Source organism: Biomphalaria glabrata, chromosome 10 (assembly GCF_947242115.1).
Source record: "Biomphalaria glabrata chromosome 10, xgBioGlab47.1, whole genome shotgun sequence".
Lineage (NCBI taxonomy): Eukaryota > Metazoa > Mollusca > Gastropoda > Planorbidae > Biomphalaria > Biomphalaria glabrata.
Window position 1 is genome coordinate 27,662,539 of NC_074720.1, and position 23,606 is coordinate 27,686,144.

The 23,606-nt window shown below is 36.5% G+C and overlaps 1 protein-coding gene across 1 annotated transcript in view; it reads left to right on the plus strand.

Annotated features, from left to right (window-relative positions):
* LOC106064023 (uncharacterized) overlaps positions 1 to 21,743 on the plus strand; it is a 37,517-nt gene extending 15,774 nt beyond the window's left edge. The window contains exons 10-19 of the mRNA XM_013222512.2: positions 8,168 to 8,338; positions 8,475 to 8,613; positions 10,280 to 10,387; positions 10,957 to 11,008; positions 12,221 to 12,364; positions 17,276 to 17,428; positions 18,275 to 18,394; positions 19,052 to 19,282; positions 19,823 to 20,005; positions 20,795 to 21,743. Of these exons, the coding sequence (XP_013077966.2) occupies positions 8,168 to 8,338; positions 8,475 to 8,613; positions 10,280 to 10,387; positions 10,957 to 11,008; positions 12,221 to 12,364; positions 17,276 to 17,428; positions 18,275 to 18,394; positions 19,052 to 19,282; positions 19,823 to 20,005; positions 20,795 to 20,967 (1,474 nt within the window). The 3' untranslated portion in view covers positions 20,968 to 21,743. The remainder of the gene's footprint in view (positions 1 to 8,167; positions 8,339 to 8,474; positions 8,614 to 10,279; positions 10,388 to 10,956; positions 11,009 to 12,220; positions 12,365 to 17,275; positions 17,429 to 18,274; positions 18,395 to 19,051; positions 19,283 to 19,822; positions 20,006 to 20,794) is intronic.
* The last annotated feature ends 1,863 nt before the right edge of the window (positions 21,744 to 23,606 follow it).

The window sequence follows — 23,606 nt, forward strand, 5'->3', positions numbered from 1 at the left end:
ATTTTAAGAACAGAAACAGCGTTAGAAATTGAATTCGGGAATCCCATTTTCTATTTTTAAATTCTTACTCTTTTGCTATGATATGAGAGTATTTATTGTCCTTGGAACTCGCGCGTATAAACGTTTAAGATTTGATAAAAAAGTAGGTGATACGCCTTTTAGATTATAGTTTATTTTATCTACATTTGTTAATATATTGATATGTAAATGTTAATTGCAAAAAACATTAAAGGTAACATTTAATAGAATAATTTAACTTTAAAAAAAAACAAGATTACAAAGAGAGTTTGTGTTACACAAACTCAGAGGCGGCCCCCGTCGAAGTCGGATCCCTGTCGGATCTGCATATTCGCAAATAATATTCAAGAGGTGATTTAATTTTGATGTAAAATGTTTTACACGTTTCGGATGTTCCTTCAGAGTTGAAGATAATTACTTCCTAGTCCAAACCTCCCGCAGGACGACGGGGGATGGGAGCGGGGAGGGTTTGAACCCTGGGCCATCCATAAATCTGAACGACAGTCCAGCGCGCAAACCGCACGACCAGGCAGCCATCCGATGGTCAAAAGTAATAATGTTTCAAAGATTCATTTGCCGTAAATTTAAATTTAAATTTAATAAAAAAATAGTAGATTAGTTTTAGTATATTAAAACATTACGATATTGATCAAAACGTTTGGAAATGAAAATCTACACTTTTTTTTTACACTTTAAGTTTAGAAATTGAAATTCTACATCTTAATCTAGTCTATTTTAGTCTAAACTAGATCTAGAAATTCTAGATCTAGACTCTAAAATAATTTTAATTAGAATATAAATCCAGATCTAGATATACTGTAATAAAAATCTAGATCTAGTTTAAAAAATCTAGATTAGATCTAAACCAAGATATTCCTTTTTAAAACGCGAGTTACATAACGAGGCTTAATAAACATTACTATACCGAGTTCTTTTTTCATTTTATTTGAAGAATTAATTACATATAACGTCAGAGGGAAAAAAAAAACACTACGTCACACGGCCTAGCTAGACTAAAAATCGCCTTCATCTATAAGAGCCATTTATCGAGTGTTCATAGACTTTGGTGCACCGAGTGCGTTCTTTAAGCATTTCATTTAAAGAATTCATTCCATATGACGTCAAAGGAAAAAAAACACTACGTCACACGGCCTAGCTAGAATAAAAATCGCCTTCATCATTACGAGCCTTTTATCGAGTATTCATAGACATTGGTGCACCGAGTGCGTTCTTTTAGCATTTCATTTAAAGAATTCATTCCATATGACGTCAAAGGAAAAAAAAACACTACGTCACAAGGCCTAGCTAGACTAAAAATCACCTTTATCAACACGAGCCATTTCTCGAGTGTTCATAGACATTGGTGCACCGAGTGCGTTCTTTTAGCATTTCATTTAAAGAATTCATTCCATGTGACGTCAAAGGAAAAAAAAAACACTACGTCACACGGCTTAGTTAGACTAAAATATGTTTTCATTAATACAAGCAATTTTTTCGAGGGTTAATAGACATTGGTGCACCGAGTGCGTTCTTTTAACATTACATTTAAAGAGTCCATTCATATGACGTCAAAGAAAAAAAATTCCATTACCTCACAATAGGCTAGTACCGGTACCATAAAAAAAATGTCTTTATTTACACGAGATATTTAACGAGGGTTCATAGACATTGGTGCACTGAGTTCTAATAGATATTATTTAAAAAGGATCAAAGCCACATTGTTTTTGCGTTTTGTCTGTCAGTCGGTCTGTCCGTTATCTTGATATAAAAAAACAACTAAAAGTTATGAAAAATTGATTAACCTTTATTTTACGTTTCAAAACATCGCAATAATTTTTAGGTATCAACACAATTGAAAAGTTTATATAATAGATTGTTCCGGATGTTTGTATAAATAGTAAAAGAAAAAGAGAATTTCAGATAAATGTAATACCGTTAATTAAATTTTTTGGATGGTCTCATATAAAAATTAGATGTACTACAGCCACGTGGAGAGATTTTCATACCTTACTTTGGTGTTTGGATTCTGTTTTCCTTAAAAATCGGAACATAATATTAACGATAATTAGATTTTTTAATGTTTTAGGTAGAAAGTTAAATGTACTGTAAGAGAGTAGTGAGTTAAAATATTTTTCATAAAAATCCGTAAAAACATTATTTCGTAAATGAGAAGATTATTTGTTTATTAATTAGAAGAGGGAGTTCAAACAATTATTTGGCGTTAGTAGATTTTTAAATAAATTCGGAAATTTCTGGCGACGATTTGTAAGAAACAAAATCCGGAACTTTCTTTATCGATTACAAAACTTCTATGTTATGTTTTACAAGAAAATTAAATGTCTAAAAAGTAATTTTCAGTAATCAATTCTAGTAAATTACTTTTTTTTTAAAGCCTTATGCGATTTCAAACAATCATTAGGCATAATTCATGTTTTATAAAACAATATCCGGAACATTTTTACAATTAATGAAATATAAGTCAGTATAGAGATTATGATTTAGCATTAATATGCTATTTACATAAAAAACGGAACAACATATTATTGATTATATGTTTTTGCAACGTTTAAGCATGGAAATTGAATGTAATATAAGTTAGAAGAGCAAACAAACATTTGTTGGCGTTGATTAGTTTTGCACAAAAAAATCCGGAACAATCAATTTTAGATATTTAAAACTATTGAGATGTTATGGGAGGAACATTAAAGGGTAAATCAGATTTTCAATAGCTTTTAGAGTTCTAGTTTTTTAAATCTAATCGTGACGGACAGACCGACCAACAGACAAAAAGCACAAAAATAAGCTTCTTTTATTCGGATGGGGGCACTAAACAAAAAATAAATAAAATCTGATTTTTAAAAAAAGTTTAAGGAATTGGTTTAGCACCTGATCATGTTGCGACGTTACGCTACTGCACGAAAATCGCTGCATAAAAAGTCCATTTAAAAAAATGTGCGTGATATTTACATACAAAGTGCATTATTAGCCTTTATAAACAAACAGAAATGTTTTCTTTTAATTTTAGCAGCTAGTTGACCAGAAAAAACGTCTTTAACTATTATTTGTATTTGTTGTAAACATTTCCTGTACATTTTAAAAATATATTTGACTTAGTGATACTAAAAATACACAAAAATTGTCCATCTTTGTTAGCATATTGTAACATTGCCTCCCTTACATTTACGTAATTGTTTTAGAATTGGTGTATTTTTATGAAAAAATCGCTTGCATAATTAATTTTATAAATTAAACGGTTTGCTTTTAGAAAACCGAAAGTAGCCGTTGCACCTAAACTTTTCAAGCCGGATTTAATGATGAAATAATATTTTTCATATCTCTTCTAGTTTTCGAGATCTGAGTGTGACAGACGGACAGACGGACAGACGGACAGACGGACAGACGGACAGACGGACAGACGGACAGACGGACATTTTGCACAAACCTAATAGCGGCTTTTTCCCCTTACGGGGGCCGCTAAAAAACATTGATAAAATGTTGTTACGAAAACTCACTGGTATGTCATGTAATACTTCCTTGAGATTTAGTGAATTGCCACTAGAAAAAAAGTAAGTTCTACTTTGATGGCATTTTCAGATGAGGTTATGAAACCAAGTCGGCTTCACGAACATAAAGCGATATCCAAAAATAATTTAAGAATATTCATGAACAATTATAAAAATCTACAATTAAAACAATATTAAAAACAAAAAACGGCAAAGCAGGATATGTTTTAATGGCTTCTTAGAAAAATGCATAACTTTTTTAAATTCTTATGATATTGTTGAAAAATTGATTAAAAACTAAATTTATTTTAAAACATATGTAACACAAAAAGACTTTTTTTCTGTTAGAGATGAAATATTATTTCAAAATTGTCTAGTTATGTAGCTTATGAGGACATATAGGAAACCATCAGTGGTTGGACGCTACAATGACTTCATAGGTAATATAGAATAAAGAACAAATCTATTCACTATTCACCTTGTGAGTTATGATACACAAGAAAAGTTTAGCCCGCAATTTCATTTCTATTTGAATCTAATTATAAAACTGTAAATAAAATACAAACCCATGCCGAAAATAAGCGCATCTTTCAACAGTTTTATGAAACAAATGATGAAAAAGGTGATAGACTCTTGTTTTAAACTGAAGTTCGCTGGACTTCGAAAGGGGTTTGTTAATTTTATGGCTCGTTTTTTTAAGCTCTTAAATACTTTTTTTTTTTTTTGAGAAACGGGAAGATTCAACGGTTGGCGATGACTTAAAGCAGGTTAAAAAACATTGTTTTACATGGTAGACATCTAACTCAAATGAATGAAACGAACCCCCGACTGCTAGGAAAGAGATTGACTTTTATTGATAACATCATTTTCTCTTTTATCGAGATATTAAATCTATTTTAAAGAGTTTTACAATCTCACATAACTTGTTTGTTGACAAATGAATTACTGCCCAAGGGCACCGATATCTATGCAATTCACATAACAATGCTCTATGAAGAAATTAAGATTCGCTTCTAAAATTAAAATATATATATATATATATAAATGACAATTGTTAAACATCTGTTACTGGCGTTCAAATTGAGTTGCATGAAAAAAATAGATTTACAAAACTATGTCTTCAGTAAAAAGAATGTAAACATAGAAGGAACACAGTGGCGTAGCTAGGGTGGGGGGAGGGGGGAAATTTGAAAATCACCCGGGCCCCCATTTAAAGGGGGGGGGGGCAAATTTTTTAATTAATTAAATTAAATATTACTCAAAATGCAGCGGCCCCCAAAGATGTCAAGCACATTGGCCCCCAAACGAAGGAAATTCCTAGCTACCCCCCTGGAGGCACAACAGAGATGTGGCTGCATTGAAATGTTTCAGTAAAATACCAAAACTGTGGTTAAAATTGGAATTATGTTTTAACTTTTCAGTAAACATACATGGTTAACCTAGATTTAGTGCGTAACAAAGTTAATGAATAAGCAAAGAAATGGACTGGATGTAGCAAATAGAGGAGACCTTCGCCTTGCCATGGCTAACTTAAAGCTTGAAATTTTTAATATTGTCAGACTGCAGGAGGCACAAGGTACCATTAGCTTAATATCATTTTGCAGTGAATTCAGCAATAATAATATTTATATTAAAAAATAAAACTAAATTTACAATTAAACCTAAAAACAGTACGCCCTAATATTCAAAAATTTAAAAGGAGAGTATTCTTAGGATTTTAAAGAAAGTCTTTACAATTAATTTTTGTGTGTAATCCCTGTAAATTATTTGACATAATTCTTTCATAATGATAATATTGGCTGTTTTTGCCTTTAATTCCGAAGATTACGGTTAGTCCAGTGTTTTTCATAACTACGCAAACCGAACTGCGACCTACATATTTTCCCGAATTTTATGCAGACAAAGCCGTTGTATGCTGGCTTTTCTTTGAGCATCAAATGTTTGTCCCGCAAGAGCTCTCGAACTGTTTCTCTCAGAGGCTATCTGCTGCCAGAGAATGCTGCCAGGTACTTTCCTCTATGCCAGTGAGAGCGAAATGGCGCCTGAATAAATCTTTATAGCGCTCACGGGGAAGAGGGGCACCTCAAAGCTCGTCAGTCATAGGCCAAGCAGTTCACAACAATCGCCTTTGGCATGCGGTCGTCTCTCAAGCGGGATATTGACAGCATAAAAATTAATAGATAGATGATATTTTGTTCAAATTTGCCTTCTCACGCTTCTTTATAACTGTTTTTCTTTGAGGGGGGCGCTGGCGGATTTTTTTAAAGAAAAAATTCGAAAAGGGGGCGGTAGGCCAAAAAAGGTTGAAGACCACTGGCTTATAGAAAGCATAATGTAACCTAAACTTTGCAAGCCACAACACATGCTGAAATATGATTTTTCATTTCTCTTCTAGTTTTCGAGATCTGAGTGTGAAAGACGGACAGACGGACATTTGACACAAACCTAATAGCGGCTTTTACCCTTACTGGGGCCGCTAAAAAATGAAGAAAATTACTGTAGAAATACGAAGAGCAAGGTGTTGGTACTTTCTCTGCCTTACTGGTGTACCCTCGTGAATATTTTTTTTAGGGGAGAAAGATTGGCTAACGGGGCAGTTAGGGGAGACAGATTGGCTAACGGGGCAGTTAGGGGAGACAGATTGGCTAACGGGGCAGTTAGGGGAGACAGATTGGCTAACGGGGCAGTTAGGGAAGACAGATTGGCTAACGGGGCAGTTAGGGGAGAAAGATTGGCTAAAGGGGCAGTTAGGGGTGAAAGATTGGCTAACGGGGCAGTTAGGGGAGAAAGATTGGCTAACGGGGCAGTTAGGGGTGAAAGATTGGCTAACGAGGCAGTTAGGGGTGAAAGATTGGCTAACGGGGCAGTTAGGGGTGATAGATTGGCTAACGGGGCAGTTAGGGGTGAAAGATTGGCTAACGGGGCAGTTAGGGGAGACAGATTGGCTAACGGGGCAGTTAGGGGAGACAGATTGGCTAATGGGGCAGTTAGGGGAGACAGATTGGCTAACGGGGCAGTTAGGGGAGACAGATTGGCTAACGGGGCAGTTAGGGGAGACAGATTGGCTAACGGGGCAGTTAGGGGAGAAAGATTGGCTAACGGGGCAGTTAGGGGAGACAGATTGGCTAACGGGGCAGTTAGGGGTGAAAGATTGGCTAACGGGGCAGTTAGGGGAGAAAGATTGGCTAACGGGGCAGTTAGGGGAGAAAGATTGGCTAACGGGGCAGTTAGGGGAGACAGATTGGCTAACAGGGCAGTTAGGGGTGAAAGATTGGCTTACCATTTGGCTAACGGGGCAGTTCGGGGTGAAAGATTGGCTTACCATTTGGCTAACGGGGCAGTTAGGGGTGAAAGATTGGCTAACGGGGCAGTTAGGGGTGAAAGATTGGCTAACGGGGCAGTTAGGGGAGACAGATTGGCTAACGGGGCAGTTAGGGGTGAAAGATTGGCTAACGGGGCAGTTAGGGGAGACAGATTGGCTAACGGGGCAGTTAGGGGTGACAGATTGGCTAACGGGGCAGTTAGGGGAGACAGATTGGCTAACGGGGCAGTTAGGGGTGAAAGATTGGCTTACCATTTGGCTAACGGGGCAGTTAGGGGAGACAGATTGGCTAACGGGGCAGTTAGGGGTGAAAGATTGGCTGACGGGGCAGTTAGGGGTGAAAGATTGGCTAACGGGGCAGTTAGGGGTGAAAGATTGGCTGACGGGGCAGTTAGGGGAGAAAGATTGGCTAACGGGGCAGTTAGGGGAGAAAGATTGGCTAACGGGGCAGTTAGGGGACAAAGATTGGCTAACGGGGCAGTTAGGGGAGACAGATTGGCTAACGGGGCAGTTAGGGGAGAAAGATTGGCTAACGGGGCAGTTAGGGGAGACAGATTGGCTAACGGGGCAGTTAGGGGTGAAAGATTGGCTTACCATTTGGCTAACGGGGCAGTTAGGGGAGACAGATTGGCTAACGGGGCAGTTAGGGGAGAAAGATTGGCTAACGGGGCAGTTAGGGGTGAAAGATTGGCTAACGGGGCAGTTAGGGGTGAAAGATTGGCTAACGGGGCAGTTAGGGGTGAAAGATTGGCTAACGGGGCAGTTAGGGGAGAAAGATTGGCTAACGGGGCAGTTAGGGGAGACAGATTGGCTAACGGGGCAGTTAGGGGAGACAGATTGGCTAACGGGGCAGTTAGGGGAGACAGATTGGCTAACGGGGCAGTTAGGGGAGACAGATTGGCTAACGGGGCAGTTAGGGGAGAAAGATTGTCTAGATTGTTTAATTTGTATAATGAGGGGATAGATGCATGACGACGCTATACAAAGTTGTCTAGATTGTTTAATTTGTATCCTATTATGTCTTATGAGTGATGCTATACAATTTGTTTATGAGTGTGTAACGTCGTGTGAATGTGTGCACAGTTTTGATACAGTGTGTTGTTTTCTGAATCTCTTTATCAGCAGGTGTGTTTGCTTCTAGCTTACTAAAGCTGGTGTATTGTGTTTCTCAGACTTGCTATCGTCCTAATCATTAAAGGACAAGTCATAGATGCCTACACAAGGGCTCTACAGACACATGTTACAATGGACTACACAGAAATGTGTATCTGCTCTTTTACCTCCTCTGTCTATAATGCTAATTTGTATTGTTATTTCAAACTAGTTTGTCTGCTGAACATGACAGTACCAATAATGACTGCACTCAAAAAGAGGATTATTTAATGACTATGGTCTGGAATACCGACGACTCCAGTAAGATGAAACATCTCTGGCAGTTCTCAAACTGTAGCTTGGCTTATATTGAAAGTTTTATAACAAACTTAAGTCACACCGCGTAAGTAAAGATAGTCTGCTCTATCTAAGCGAATGACTGAGAAACTATCCAGTTATTGTAAATCTTTAAATAAAATGGATTAATTACTGTTTTGTTCAAGCAATATAGAACAGTGTTAATTCAATGTCAATTCTAGCCATGGACAGATGTGTTTGGGTAGATCTAAGAATGTGGACGGTCAGTTCCCGGAGATCAGTCATCGTTTGCTTGGACAAGAGATTCCACCCTCTAAACAATGTCAGCTAAGACATGGACGTTTGTCGTATGATTGCAGGGTAAGGGTTAAAGTTTTCAAACTGTTAGAAGTTTAATTAGAAATCAAAGTTAGCGTTTATTATTGTCCCAACCCTGTCACTATCCAAAAATCACCTCTGAAGGGGTCATCTTATAGCGGATACCCGCACATGTGGTACAAAGAAGGAACAGGGGGAGGTCCCCCCTGTGCTCGTATTAAAGCCTCGCTTCTAACCCCAAGAGCTTTGGTACACGAGCCATCGATAATAGAAATGAAACACATTTTCATCTGCTTAGATTCTCTCAGACAGAACATCTGCTTAGATTCTCTCAGACAGAACATCTGCTTAGATTCTCTCAGACAGAACATCTGCTTAGATTCTCTCAGACAGAACATCTGCTTAGATTCTCTCAGACAGAACATCTGCTTAGATTCTCTCAGACAGAACATCTGCTTAGATTCTCTTAGACAGAACATCTGCTTAGATTCTCTCAGACAGAACATCTGCTTAGATTCTCCCTGAAAGAACATCTGCTTATATTCTCCCTGAACGAACATCTGCTTAGATTCTCCCTGAAAGAACATCTGCTTAGATTCCTCCAAAACAGAACGTAGGGACATGTCCCTAGAGTTCCTAGTGTCTTAGACTCAACTCTTATGACTATGACGAAGGTGCTTCTACCTGCTCTTGGCTCCGTCGTGACACATCACGATCAAAACATGAAACAACCTTTTTCACCTAAGAACGTTTCTTGTGCTAGAGCTAAAACGTCGTTGGCTCAAGCGTCTTGTTCTCCTTCAGATATTTGCTCTATAGGACAGCTGATGTAAAGGTCATCTAATTCTTGTTAACTGGTCCAAATAGTTGCAGAACTGAGAGCTGTACGTGTATGTGAGAGCAAAAGAGCCATTAAACAAATATACAAGTTAAGTTTTGCCTCATTCAAATCAGTAACTTCATGGAAAAAGTGTTCTAGATTATTGCTTTTAATTTTTTTTTTGGTGGTCCTTATAGAGGACAGCTGTTCTTGTGTTTGTGCTGTATGTTTCTCAATCTGTCTGTCTCGTTTTTAATAGAAAAAAAAATAAAAACAAAAAAAAAGTTGAAAATTCGATTTACTGTTTAGCTCATCGTCCTTGATAAATAAAGAGCGGGGGGGGGGGCAATCTAGCGAAACCTTTTGTTGTACACTCGTGTGCCCATATTGTATGCACATGCGTAAACCATGGTTTAATGTCAGCTTCATTACAATAGTATTCCTTCATTAATAGTATTCACCAGATCCAAGGCAAAGTGCAAAAGGCTATGGTTAATTGTTTTAAATGCGATGCACTATGTGAGTCAGTGTGACACCCACTATGTGAGTCAGTGTGACACCCACTATGTGAGTCAGTGTGACACTCGCTATGTGAGTCAGTGTGACACTCGCTATGTGAGTCAGTGTGACACCCACTATGTGAGTCAGTGTGACAACCACTATGTGAGTCAGTGTGACACCCACTATGTGAGTCAGTGTGACACCCACTTTATGAGTCAGTGTGACACCCACTATGTGAGTCAGTGTGACACCCACTATGTGAGTCAGTGTGACACCCACTTTTTGCGTCAGTGTGACATCCACTTTGTGAGTCAGTGTGACACCCACTATGTGAATATTAATGATGGAGACCGCTTTATGTCATCTCCTGTCGCTTTTGATTTACAGATGACCAACTATTCTGATATTTGTACAGCTCTATATTGCTATGATCCCAGTGAGTTCCAGTGCAAGTTTAGGCCAGCTCTGGCAGGAACCAGCTGCGGCAGCGGCAAGGTAAAAAACAAACAATAAGTATTCGCTATTTACGTTAACAAAATTAAACGTTTACTGTTTGTGTTCGTTAAAAAGAATAAACCTTTTAATGGGCTATTCTTAAATCGAACTAAATCTAATGGAGCCTTAAATGACGAGACTATGGTGAAAGTCAACAGAATAGAGGCAATGTTTATACCACATAAAAGACCAGACATAGTCGGGCTTACTTTTCCTTACATACTGAACGACATTAGAAGTGAAAGAGATCGGAAGATGTGCATGTTTTGACGGACCAGTCATGTGGGTGTAATGCACTTTGCTTTTGACATACGGACTGAATGAAAGTTGAAAGGTTAGTTAGTTAGTAGGAAAGGGAGGGCAATACAAATAAGTACGCAAGGATTACGTAAACAAAGTTAAAGAAGAATCAAGTGAGCAGCTACATAAACAGTACAAGTCTAATCTAGCTTGCTAGCTTCTCATTACCAAAAAGTATTGATTTGGTTTTAAATAGGCTCGTTCTTAAATGTTCAGATAAGCTCGTATAATTAACAAGAACAAATTTATCTGGGTTTTTTTTAAACTAGGTGTGCAAACAAGGTAAATGTGTGTTTGAACCTTCAGCGCCAAAAGTAAATGGTAAGTTTTGAGGTTTCTTCTATCTATGAAGTTATTTGATATATACCAGGCATCTTTGAATCTTTCGTTTTCAAGTCAGTGCTTCATTGTTATAGGATGTATTTCAAAGACATTTTCCGTTAGGGGGAGATTTTTACATATAAGTCACAATTTGCATGCAAATTTGTTTTGTTAATATATACTACAAGCAATCAACACGCGGCTACTCCAGCTGATTTGTTACCAGGGTATGTTTAGTTTGTTTAGTTACACCACTCCCCCTTTTATCCACTTTCGATTAAAAAGGTGGGAAACCCCCCTGCTTTTTTTTTTATATTTCATCTTTGTGCTCTCCCACAGAGTTTTTGACAGCAACCCACTTCCTTTTATTAGACTTTTGGCCCGTAAATTCTAGTATCTGTTAGGTATAATAGGGGCTGCTCACTCGATATGTCCCCTTCACATCCCTACTTTCAGACCGTGAGTCTCACTTCCCGCTCCCTTTTATGGATATGTTCAATAGACACATCGTTTGGTATGAGGTCACATGGGTCTCACCAGACACAGGAGGAGGCATAAAAAAGGCAATGCAAAGCCCTCAGCCCTCTAGCCGAATCAAAAACCCCATTAGTAACGAACTATACTGAGATTACGCCCTTAGAGCACGTGAATGGAAGCGGTCAGTGAGTTGTCATTGTCCCCGTACAAGGGCAGCCCTAATGACGCACACGAGCCAGTACTCTCTCTCTCTAATCCTTGTCCCGATCGTCCTTCATGCAGAACGCGACATTCATAAAGAACGTGGTCTTCTGTTTCTACGTCCTCCATGCAGTGGCGGCACCGTGTGTCAGAGTTTTCTCGAAACCGTCCGAAGTAAACACCAATTAGACAATGACCGACTTGGAACTGGGCTAGGACGGCCTGTTCCGCACGATTAAGTTGCCTTTACGCAACCTTTCGGTCTAAACTACTCAACTACCTATATGGAGCTCAGGGCCTTTTATGTGAAGCGTTCCAACTGTCGTACCAAAAGTGCCCACAGATGCTTGTCGGCTAGGGATCGTATACCTAGATGACCAAACTGGTCATCATCGTATCAGGACAAACTTGATTTGTTCTATTCCAAACATTTGGTTTGCGTTCACCATTCGAGATGATCTACTTGTAAAATGTTGCACTCTTTGTTGTATTGATATCGACTTTGAGATTCACCTTTGTGTCTGTTGATCTCAGAGAACTGTATGTTTGGAGATAGTAGAATGTCATCTTACGAAAGCTGCAATACTTCCATCACAAAATTTAATGGCCATTGCTACAATTCTGTAAGGCACAGAAGATGCTGTCATTCCTGTGCTGCTGTAGTTAGAAATATACCCGGTAAGTTTTACTTTAAAATGAGTAATTTAGACATCTCTAAAGTTCTTGATATATGTTTCGGTCACATTGTGATTCTACAAAAATCAAAACCATTTCAACATGTTCTACATTTATGTTCATTTTACGATTCCCTGCGCTTACATTTTTATTGTTGAAAGTAGCTTTTAAATGTCACATCGACTAAGTTGATAACAAAACATGTATGTGAACATCGACTGAGTTGATAACAAAACATTTAGCTGTACATCGACTGAGTTGATAATAATACATTTAGCTGTACATCGACTGAGTTGATAACAAAACATTTAGCTGTACATCGACTGAGTTGATAACAAAACATTTAGCTGTACATCGACTGAGTTAATAACAAAACATTTAGTTGTACTTCGACTGAGTTGATAATAATACATTTATTTGTACTTCGACTGAGTTAATAACAAAACATTTAGTTGTACATCGACTGAGTTGATAACAAAACATTTAGCTGTACATCGACTGAGTTGATAACAAAACATTTAGCTGTACATCGACTGAGTTGATAACAAAACATTTAGTTGTACATCGACTGAGTTGATAACAAAACATTTAGCTGTACATCGACTGAGTTGATAACAAAACATTTAGCTGTACATCGACTGAGTTGATAACAAAACATTTAGTTGTACATCGACTGAGTTGATAACAAAACATTTAGCTGTACATCGACTGAGTTGATAACAAAACATTTAGCTGTACATCGACTGAGTTGATAACAAAACATTTAGCTGTACATCGACTGAGTTGATAACAAAACATTTAGTTCTACTTCGACTGAGTTGATAACAAAACATTTAGCTGTACATCGACTGAGTTGATAACAAAACATTTAGTTCTACTTCGAATGAGTTGATAACAAAACATTTATTTGTACTTCGACTGAGTTAATAACAAAACATTTAGCTGTACATCGACTGAGTTGATAACAAAACATTTAGTTGTACTTCGACTGAGTTGATAACAAAACATTTAGTTGTACTTCGACTGAGTTGATAATAATACATTTAGCTGTACATCGACTGAGTTGATAACAAAACATTTAGTTGTACTTCGACTGAGTTGATAACAAAACATTTAGTTGTACTTCGACTGAGTTGATAACAAAACATTTAGTTGTACTTCGACTGAGTTGATAATAATACATTTAGTTGTACATCGACTGAGTTGATAATAATACATTTAGCTGTACATCGACTGAGTTGATAACAAAACATTTAGTTGTACTTCGACTGAGTTGATAATAATACATTTAGCTGTACATCGACTGAGTTGATAACAAAACATTTAGTTGTACTTCGACTGAGTTGATAATAATACATTTAGCTGTACATCGACTGAGTTGATAACAAAACATTTAGTTGTACTTCGACTGAGTTGATAACAAAACATTTAGTTGTACTTCGACTGAGTTGATAACAAAACATTTAGTTGTACATCGACTGAGTTGATAATAATACATTTAGCTGTACATCGACTGAGTTGATAACAAAACATTTAGTTGTACTTCGACTGAGTTGATAACAAAACATTTAGTTGTACTTCGACTGAGTTGATAACAAAACATTTAGCTGTACATCGACTGAGTTGATAACAAAACATTTAGTTGTACTTCGACTGAGTTGATAACAAAACATTTAGCTGTACTTCGACTGAGTTGATAACAAAACATTTAGTTGTACTTCGACTGAGTTGATAACAAAACATTTAGTTGTACTTCGACTGAGTTGATAACAAAACATTTAGTTGTACATCGACTGAGTTGATAACAAAACATTTAGTTGTACATCGACTGAGTTAATAACAAAACATTTAGCTGTACATCGACTGAGTTGATAACAAAACATTTAGTTGTACTTCGACTGAGTTAATAACAAAACATTTAGTTGTACATCGACTGAGTTGATAACAAAACATTTAGCTGTACATCGACTGAGTTGATAACAAAACATTTAGTTGTACATCGACTGAGTTGATAACAGAACATTTAGCTGTACATCGACTAAGTTAATAACAAAACATTTAGCTGTACATCGACTGAGTTGATAATAATACATTTAGTTGTACATCGACTGAGTTGATAACAAAACATTTAGCTGTACATCGACTGAGTTGATAACAAAACATGTATGTGAACATCGACTGAGTTGATAACAAAACATTTAGTTGTACATCGACTGAGTTGATAACAAAACATTTAGCTGTACATCGACTGAGTTGATAACAAAACATTTAGCTGTACATCGACTGAGTTGATAATAATACATTTAGCTGTACATCGACTGAGTTGATAATAATACATTTAGTTGTACATCGACTGAGTTGATAACAAAACATTTAGTTGTACATCGACTGAGTTGATAACAAAACATTTAGCTGTACATCGACTGAGTTGATAATAATACATTTAGCTGTACATCGACTGAGTTGATAATAATACATTTAGTTGTACATCGACTGAGTTGATAACAAAACATTTAGTTGTACATCGACTGAGTTGATAACAAAACATTTAGTTGTACATCGACTGAGTTGATAACAAAACATTTAGTTGTACATCGACTGAGTTGATAACAAAACATTTAGTTGTACTTCGACTGAGTTGATAACAAAACATTTAGTTGTACATCGACTGAGTTGATAACAAAACATTTAGCTGTACATCGACTGAGTTGATAACAAAACATTTAGCTGTACATCGACTGAGTTGATAACAAAACATTTAGCTGTACTTCGACTGAGTTGATAACAAAACATTTAGTTCTACTTCGACTGAGTTGATAACAAAACATGTATGTGAACATCGACTGAGTTGATAACAAAACATTTAGTTGTACATCGACTGAGTTGATAACAAAACATTTAGCTGTACATCGACTGAGTTGATAACAAAACATTTAGCTGTACATCGACTGAGTTGATAACAAAACATGTATGTGAACATCGACTGAGTTGATAACAAAACATTTAGTTGTACTTCGACTGAGTTGATAACAAAACATTTAGTTGTACATCGACTGAGTTGATAACAAAACATTTAGCTGTACATCGACTGAGTTGATAACAAAACATTTAGCTGTACTTCGACTGAGTTGATAACAAAACATTTAGTTCTACTTCGACAGAGTTGATAACAAAACATTTAGTTGTACATCGACTGAGTTGATAACAAAACATTTAGTTGTACATCGACTGAGTTAATAACAAAACATTTAGCTGTACATCGACTGAGTTGATAACAAAACATTTAGCTGTACATCGACTGAGTTGATAACAAAACATTTAGTTGTACATCGACTGAGTTAATAACAAAACATTTAGCTGTACATCGACTGAGTTGATAACAAAACATTTAGCTGTACATCGACTGAGTTAATAACAAAACATTTAGTTGTACATCGACTGAGTTGATAACAAAACATTTAGCTGTACATCGACTGAGTTAATAACAAAACATTTAGCTGTACATCGACTGAGTTGATAACAAAACATTTAGCTGTACATCGACTGAGTTAATAACAAAACATTTAGTTGTACATCGACTGAGTTGATAACAAAACATTTAGTTCTACTTCGACTGAGTTGATAACAAAACATTTAGCTGTACATCGACTGAGTTGATAACAAAACATTTAGTTCTACTTCGACTGAGTTGATAACAAAACATTTAGTTGTACATCGACTGAGTTGATAACAAAACATTTAGTTGTACTTCGACTGAGTTGATAACAAAACATTTAGTTCTACTTCGACTGAGTTGATAACAAAACATTTAGTTGTACATCGACTGAGTTGATAACAAAACATTTAGTTCTACTTCGACTGAGTTGATAACAAAACATTTAGTTGTACTTCGACTGAGTTGATAACAAAACATTTAGCTGTACTTCGACTGAGTTGATAACAAAACATTTAGTTGTACTTCGACTGAGTTGATAACAAAACATTTAGTTCTACTTCGACTGAGTTGATAACAAAACATTTAGTTGTACATCGACTGAGTTGATAACAAAACTTTTAGTTCTACTTCGACTGAGTTGATAACAAAACATTTAGTTGTACTTCGACTGAGTTGATAACAAAACATTTAGTTGTACTTCGACTGAGTTGATAACAAAACATTTAGTTGTACTTCGACTGAGTTGATAACAAAACATTTAGTTGTACTTCGACTGAGTTGATAACAAAACATTTAGTTGTACTTCGACTGAGTTGATAACAAAACATTTAGTTGTACTTCGACTGAGTTGATAACAAAACATTTAGTTGTACATCGACTGAGTTGATAACAAAACATTTAGCTGTACATCGACTGAGTTGATAACAAAACATTTAGTTGTACTTCGACTGAGTTGATAACAAAACATTTAGTTGTACATCGACTGAGTTGATAACAAAACATTTAGTTGTACATCGACTGAGTTGATAACAAAACATTTAGTTGTACTTCGACTGAGTTGATAACATTTATTTACTTTGAAGCTGCAGATAATTTGTACCGCTAAAAAAAACACGAATAAAAAAACAGCGTATGACGTCACAAATACCAGGAACTCTACATCTGAACATGTGACCTAGTCTTTGGTTCACTTCAGTTTGGTCCAGACTAACCCTAACCCTAACCCTAGCCTAACCCTAACCCTAACCTAACCCTAACCCTAACCCTAGCCTAACCCTAACCCTAGCCTATCCCTAACCCTAGCCTAACCCTAGCCTAACCCTAACCCTAGCCTAACCCTAACCCTAACCCTAGCCTAACCCTAACCCTAGCCTAACCTTAACCCTAGCCTAACCCTAACCCTAGCCTAACCTTGAGTTTACTTGAGAATATTTTCTATATAATGTAAACACTAAAATGATCTCTGAATATTGATCCAGGTTGTGAGTACGGTGATGAGTACAGCTACTGTCACCCAGGATCTTGTTTTAACACTTTCTATTTCAAAAAGTGTTGTTACACATGCAGAAATCACAGAAATCTAACTGACAGCACCCATAATTCTACTTCCGTTATGACGACAGCCAAAAGTGGTAAGAATGCGTGTGTGACCATAAAATCATGGCCGACATTTTGTGCGTGCATTAGCTGTCCATGTATCAATTCTCTTTCTACGGCATGTACATCAGCTTTGTTTCTTAACTTGCATATTTTTCCTATCCAATCCAATCCATGTTTTCTAAATATAAACTGCTGCTTTATTTTATTTCCATTTTTCATATTACGAGATTTTCAGAGCTATTTAGATAGACACAAAGATAAAGGCCCATTCCTCATTCCATATGCTAGGACAAATTTGTACTAATGCTCCTTCTTCCCTAGTGCTATTAGAGCATGCTAGCTAGCTAGGAAAACCAGTGACTTGGTAGAATTAAAGTCATTGGTTAACATGCATGACTAAGTGCATGACGCGTAGGACGTAATCATATTGTTTTTTGAAGTAACGTCTATATTATTATATAAGATAAGATATATAAAAAGAAACAATGAACGCTAAGTGAAAAAAAAAAAGGCAAGCTAAGCCTTCAAAGTATTTTTTAAAGCTTATATCAAGTCAGTCTGTCTGTCTGTCTGTCTGGTACACATTTCGTTCACGTTATTTCTCCCACTTCCTTTTCAAGGACCAAGTTCAAACATTTTGATAGCATTCAAGGTCGATGACAACTAATTAATCCATACAAAAATAAAAAGTAATTAATTCGTGGTATTTAATAAATTTTGTTGTATATAGAAATAGGGAGAAAAAAATATGGCTGAAATTGTACGGTTCTTTCCCTTATATAAGCTTTGTTTTAAAAAGTCTATTTTTTTAAAAATATTTAATTGTTGTTTTTTTCCGTTTTGCTTTTCATAATATTTTTTGTTTGTTTTCTCCAAAGAGTGTTTGTATGACTTGAGTCGCTATTGTATGGTCTCGCTCTGTTCTATGGAGAGCATTCGCAAGCTGTGTTGTTATACGTGTAAACACTACACTCCAAGAACTACAGTCTCTGTAGCAAGTAAGTACCATCTTATCTATCTATCTATCTATCTATCTATCTATCTATCTATCTATCTATCTATCTATCTATCTCATTTACCTTCATCTATTATATCTATTCTCTGTCTCTCTCTCTCTTTATGTAGTTTGAAAGTCTAGTTCCGTCTTGCCATGAAGTACATGGAACAACTGACACACTTTCTAGAAGATCTTCAGAGAACGTTGGACACCTTGTTTTCGCTTTCCTCTTTTCCTTGTCCATGTTAGGCTTGACCTGGTCAACGCGCAGCCTCATGTTTAAGGGGAATGTCCAGTCAATCTCATACGCTGTTCGGTCACCACTTTACTTTGGACGGAGGGGGGGGGAGCGAATGTCATTGAGGCAATGTGTTTTCTCTGTTGGTGACATGTATGAAAGAGAATGTTTACTAAATTATTGTTTTCATTGCGAAATGGTTTATGAAACCAACATCGATATTTTCTTTGTTTCTCGCAATGCAAGACTTTACTTTGATATGTTGATTTTAGTTACTTAGTTACATAGATAGAAACTTGCATCTCCCTGCAAACAATTCTGCGGGCGCCTATGTAGGCCTATATATATAATCCATTACTACAATTCTGTGTTAAAGTCAAACTTACCTAATCTGACTTAATTTGTACTTTTTATTGTTAGGTTGTCTGTATGGTGACATTTCCAAAAGTTGCTGGCCAAGTGATTGCTCACATTCCAGATTGCGTCTTCTGTGTTGTGATACCTGCAGACAGTATAACTACCAAACAAGTAGTGTTTTCCTGAACCCAATCACTACATCTAGAATTAGTACTACTACCACTACTACAAGAACTACAACAATACCTACTACAACTACTACAGGATCTACTACAAGATTTAGGACTGATATAAGTGAGTCAAATTAATTTGTGATGTAAACATCAGTGTACCAAGCAGATTCACTTAATGTATTGAAAAGTGAAAAATTCTTACAGGCTACGACATCATAAGTATTTCAAAGTCAACGCTGTAAGAAAAATTAAACCTTGTCACAATATAGAGAGTAAAGGATTCATTTAGACATTATCTTTGCACAAAGTATTCCGATTATTAATATACAATTCTGTACATGGTAGTTTTAGAACATTGAACAAAAAAATCCTGAAGCATAAACATATGACAAATTGCAATGAGAGTCAGACTAGATTCACGTTCGTCTTGATAACTGACGCTCTTGGCACAGATACTGCGACGACTTTTATACAACACTATCGAACTAATGTATTCAGAAAAACAACTGTACTTATTTCATTGCCTTGGTTTGATTTCATTCCAGACAAACATCGCACTTAGATATGGACAGATAAGTCATTAGAAACTACATTTTTGTGTTTCTCATTCAGTTCTATTAAAAGGGATTTAAAAATATAATGTCTTTTATCTGTCTTTAAGATTGTTGGTATGGTGACATATCTCGACACTGCCATGTACGTGATTGTTCCAGCCCAATAGGGCAACGTCGATGTTGCGATACATGTCGTAGAAGAACTGACTTGAACACCAGTACTACATCCAGACCTACTACAACTACTGCTACATCAACTACACGATCTTCAAGATCTACTTTTGATAGAAGTAAGTTGAACTTAATAGCTCTCACTTTGTGAATAAAGTACAAAAGATATTCTCAAATCGTGGTGATCACCCCCTAAGAAGGCGCAAAGTTCTTTAAAAGGTGGCGTGACGGCCTGACAAACACTAACGGGCAAGAGCGGACAGGGTCAACAAATTGTATGTTCATTGTAGTTTTATGTTTGATTAGTAATCAACTAAAATGACATTAGTACCAATGTTTAGCAGATTAAACTATTTTAATTGTCGTTTGATCTTCAAAATTGGATCTTTAAAAATAGTTACAATATGGATCATTTCTGCAGAAGACATTTAAAGGACTTTCTTGTTTCTAATTGTCCAACTGTTATTCACCGTTCACAACTTTAGTAGGACAAAAGTCAAAACAAAATATGGCGAAGACGTTCACACGAAAATACTCTTAAGACATTAGTGGAAGTCCATTCCAGTTTAAGCAGCCCCAGAAAGGGGAAAACCCGCTAGTTGATTAGTTTAGCTTATCTCTCCGTCCGTCAGTCACGTTTAGATCTCAAAAACTAGAAAATATATTGAAAATTCGATTTCAGAATATTTGGAAGCCTGTTAAGTTCTGCTGTAAAGGTTACTTTTCTATCTTTGAAATTCGTAGAGTTAAGTTTTCAAAATGATATATGTAAGCCGTTTTTATTTATAAAATGACTCTTTTTTGTAGACAGTGTAAAGGGACATTTTTATATTGCCTTTTCATAACATAATTTCTTGTTTACAGCATAAAGGTTTTATTGTTTCTCATTCCACCACTTTATTTTGCAGACTGTCAGTTGCAAAGTCGCCGGCCAGAAATCTGCAAATCTCTAAGATACTGCCATTCACATTTGTTGGAGTGCTGTTTTACTTGTAGTTATGGACAGCAACTCATGAGTGAACATTTGGTATTGGCTGTATTGCTGGCTGCAGCCTTGACTGAGCTCAATCTCATATCATGAAAAACATTGATCCAAGACAAATGGATAAAGTTGAATATAAATTCATAGAATTCCATTGTTTAATTATTATTTATAATGTTGAAAGTAACTGTTTGTACAGCTATTTAAATCAATGATTTCCATTCATATGAAACACTTACTTACTTATTCCTGTGAACTCCTATGAGTACATGTGACACAACCACACCTCTGCACTGAAATCGGTTCCGAGCAACTTTCTTCGTCTGCTTCCATGTGTTCCTAGTATCAAATTAAACACTTTTTTTGTATAGCAGTATATTTTAAAATCAGACTTGTACATATTTGGAGAACTACGTCAATCACTGTTAGCCTACTTTGATGACACCATAATGCCGCTATATTTATAATAAGATACGTCATTACATGTGCGATGTGCACAAAATGCTGTCCAAGAGTGCACAGTAAAGTTCCCCTTTCAGACCTTGCGATCTACATGGCAGATAATGTTTCTGTGGACTACGTTTAACAAGGGTATGGGCATAGCGGGGAGGGGGGGGGGGTTGAGAGTTCAACCGAAATCCCGGCTATGCCCATAAATGAGTGTGTTATCTGGTCAGCACAACGAACAACGGCCTTTACTTCTCCCCAACTAATGTTAGGTAGCTATTATTTCTGGGTAGACTCAGAGTTGCCCAAAGATTCCGAAATGAAAAAATTCCAGTCTTCACCAGGATTTGAAACCGGGAGCCCCAGTTCGGAAGCCAAGCGCTTTACCAAGTGCAAACATTGTTGAAAATTAAATGTTTAAAATATTAGTTTGTTTACTTCCAATGTTGATAAAGAGGTTGAACGCAAATAATGTTAGACTTTGTTGATGACATCGCAGCTTACCGATCTTGAACTGACCAGCTTAGAGGTCAAGTTGTGGATGTGCTTGATGGAAATGTATATGGCCAAACTTTTCTACTATTTTTATTATTTGTAGAAGTGATTTATGTTTTATTTGGATTTTCTTTAATGCTAGAGTATTGTGTTATTGAAATGAGCTTGCCATGGTAAAGCTCGAGCAGCCTTTCATCAGCTGAAGAACACCTGAGGATCTAGGGAAATAAGCACCATCCACCAAGATTAGGCTCTGTATACCATTGTTAAGTTGATACTACTTGATGGAGCAGAGACCTGGAGAACCACAATCACCAACATGAAAAAATACAGATATCCATCAATATCTGCCTATAATCCGCTGGCCAAACAAGATCTCGAATGAGGAACTAAGTCAAAGAACAAGCAGCAGCCCATTGAACAAGATATCCTTCAGAGACGCTGGAGACGGATAGGTCACACCCTTTGCAAGCCTGCATCCAGCATAACAAGGCAAGCCCTAACCTGGAACCCAAAAGGAAAGAGGAAGAGGGGACGGCCCAGGAATACATGGCGCTAATGGTCACCGTCTTCTTATATTTTCTTAAGGTTGACCCACGAGACCTGGTTTAGGCTCCAGTTACTCGCCTTTGCCCCTCTCCTGTTAGTGAAAACAGTTCCGCAGATTTAATATTTGAGCCACACGTGAAAGATCAAGAAATACACGTGCAACTGCTCTTTGCAAAACCTTTTACAATGATACTTAAGGCATATTAATTAATTAATTAATTAATTAATATTTAATGTTGGAAAGACTACTTCATAGAACGACAAATTCGTATATGAAACATAAAATCTGTAGTTGTGTAGTTTTAAATTACTTTTTCACTCTTCAACTCATTACAGTTAGAATTTTTTTTTAAATGATGAATTTGCAAAAATTTGCTAGTTGAGCAGGGGGTCTATCGAAAACCAGAAAACATGTCAGGGGGTCTACGAGACCAAAAAAGTTTGGGAACCACTGTTCTAGATGATGCATGAGTATGATGTGTGAGAGTATTTTCCCAGCAAGAGAAAGAAGAAATATTCCTTTGTGGTTGTCGCAGATTTGGCGGTTTCGTTTGCCATGTATAGATGTACAATATTGGCATCTTAAAGTACTTAAATACATAATTAATAAAGTACTTTAAAAAATTTCTTTGTTTTTAAAACCACCCATTAAATTACATACCTAACTAGAATAGAAATCCTAAATGTTTTTTTGGAAAGAAAACTTAAAACAGATTATTACTATAAAAAAAAAATGAACAAATTGAAAAAAACATATTTTCTAATGAGAATAGTTTTTATGAGTATTTCATTTAATTTCTGTTTAAAATTTCCACTTACCGAATGCAGCCGAAATCTGTCATTGCTATTAACATTAACATCTCATATCTCAACTGAAACTGATATTGACTAATTGCAAACGATAGCAGATGGGTTCGTTTACGAAAGACATTGGTACCGGAAATACCTCGTCATGTTTGTTGTTCTGTCTGAAATCTCATTTGTGATGATCGACTTACTAAGACCTTAGTGCACATGAACCAAAACGGTCAATGTAGTCTACGTTATACTGACCCCTTCAAGAGTAGCCTGATCCTGAGTATATACACATTCTCTCCTTTTATAGCTGTCTCCACTCAAGTGCAGGACTGCGATTTTGGCGAGAATGTGCTCTACTGTCTGGTACTAGCCAAATAAAACACTGACACATTTCTAAGTAATTGGATAATTTTTGTTTTCTTAATAAACACACGAGCTTGATAGACACA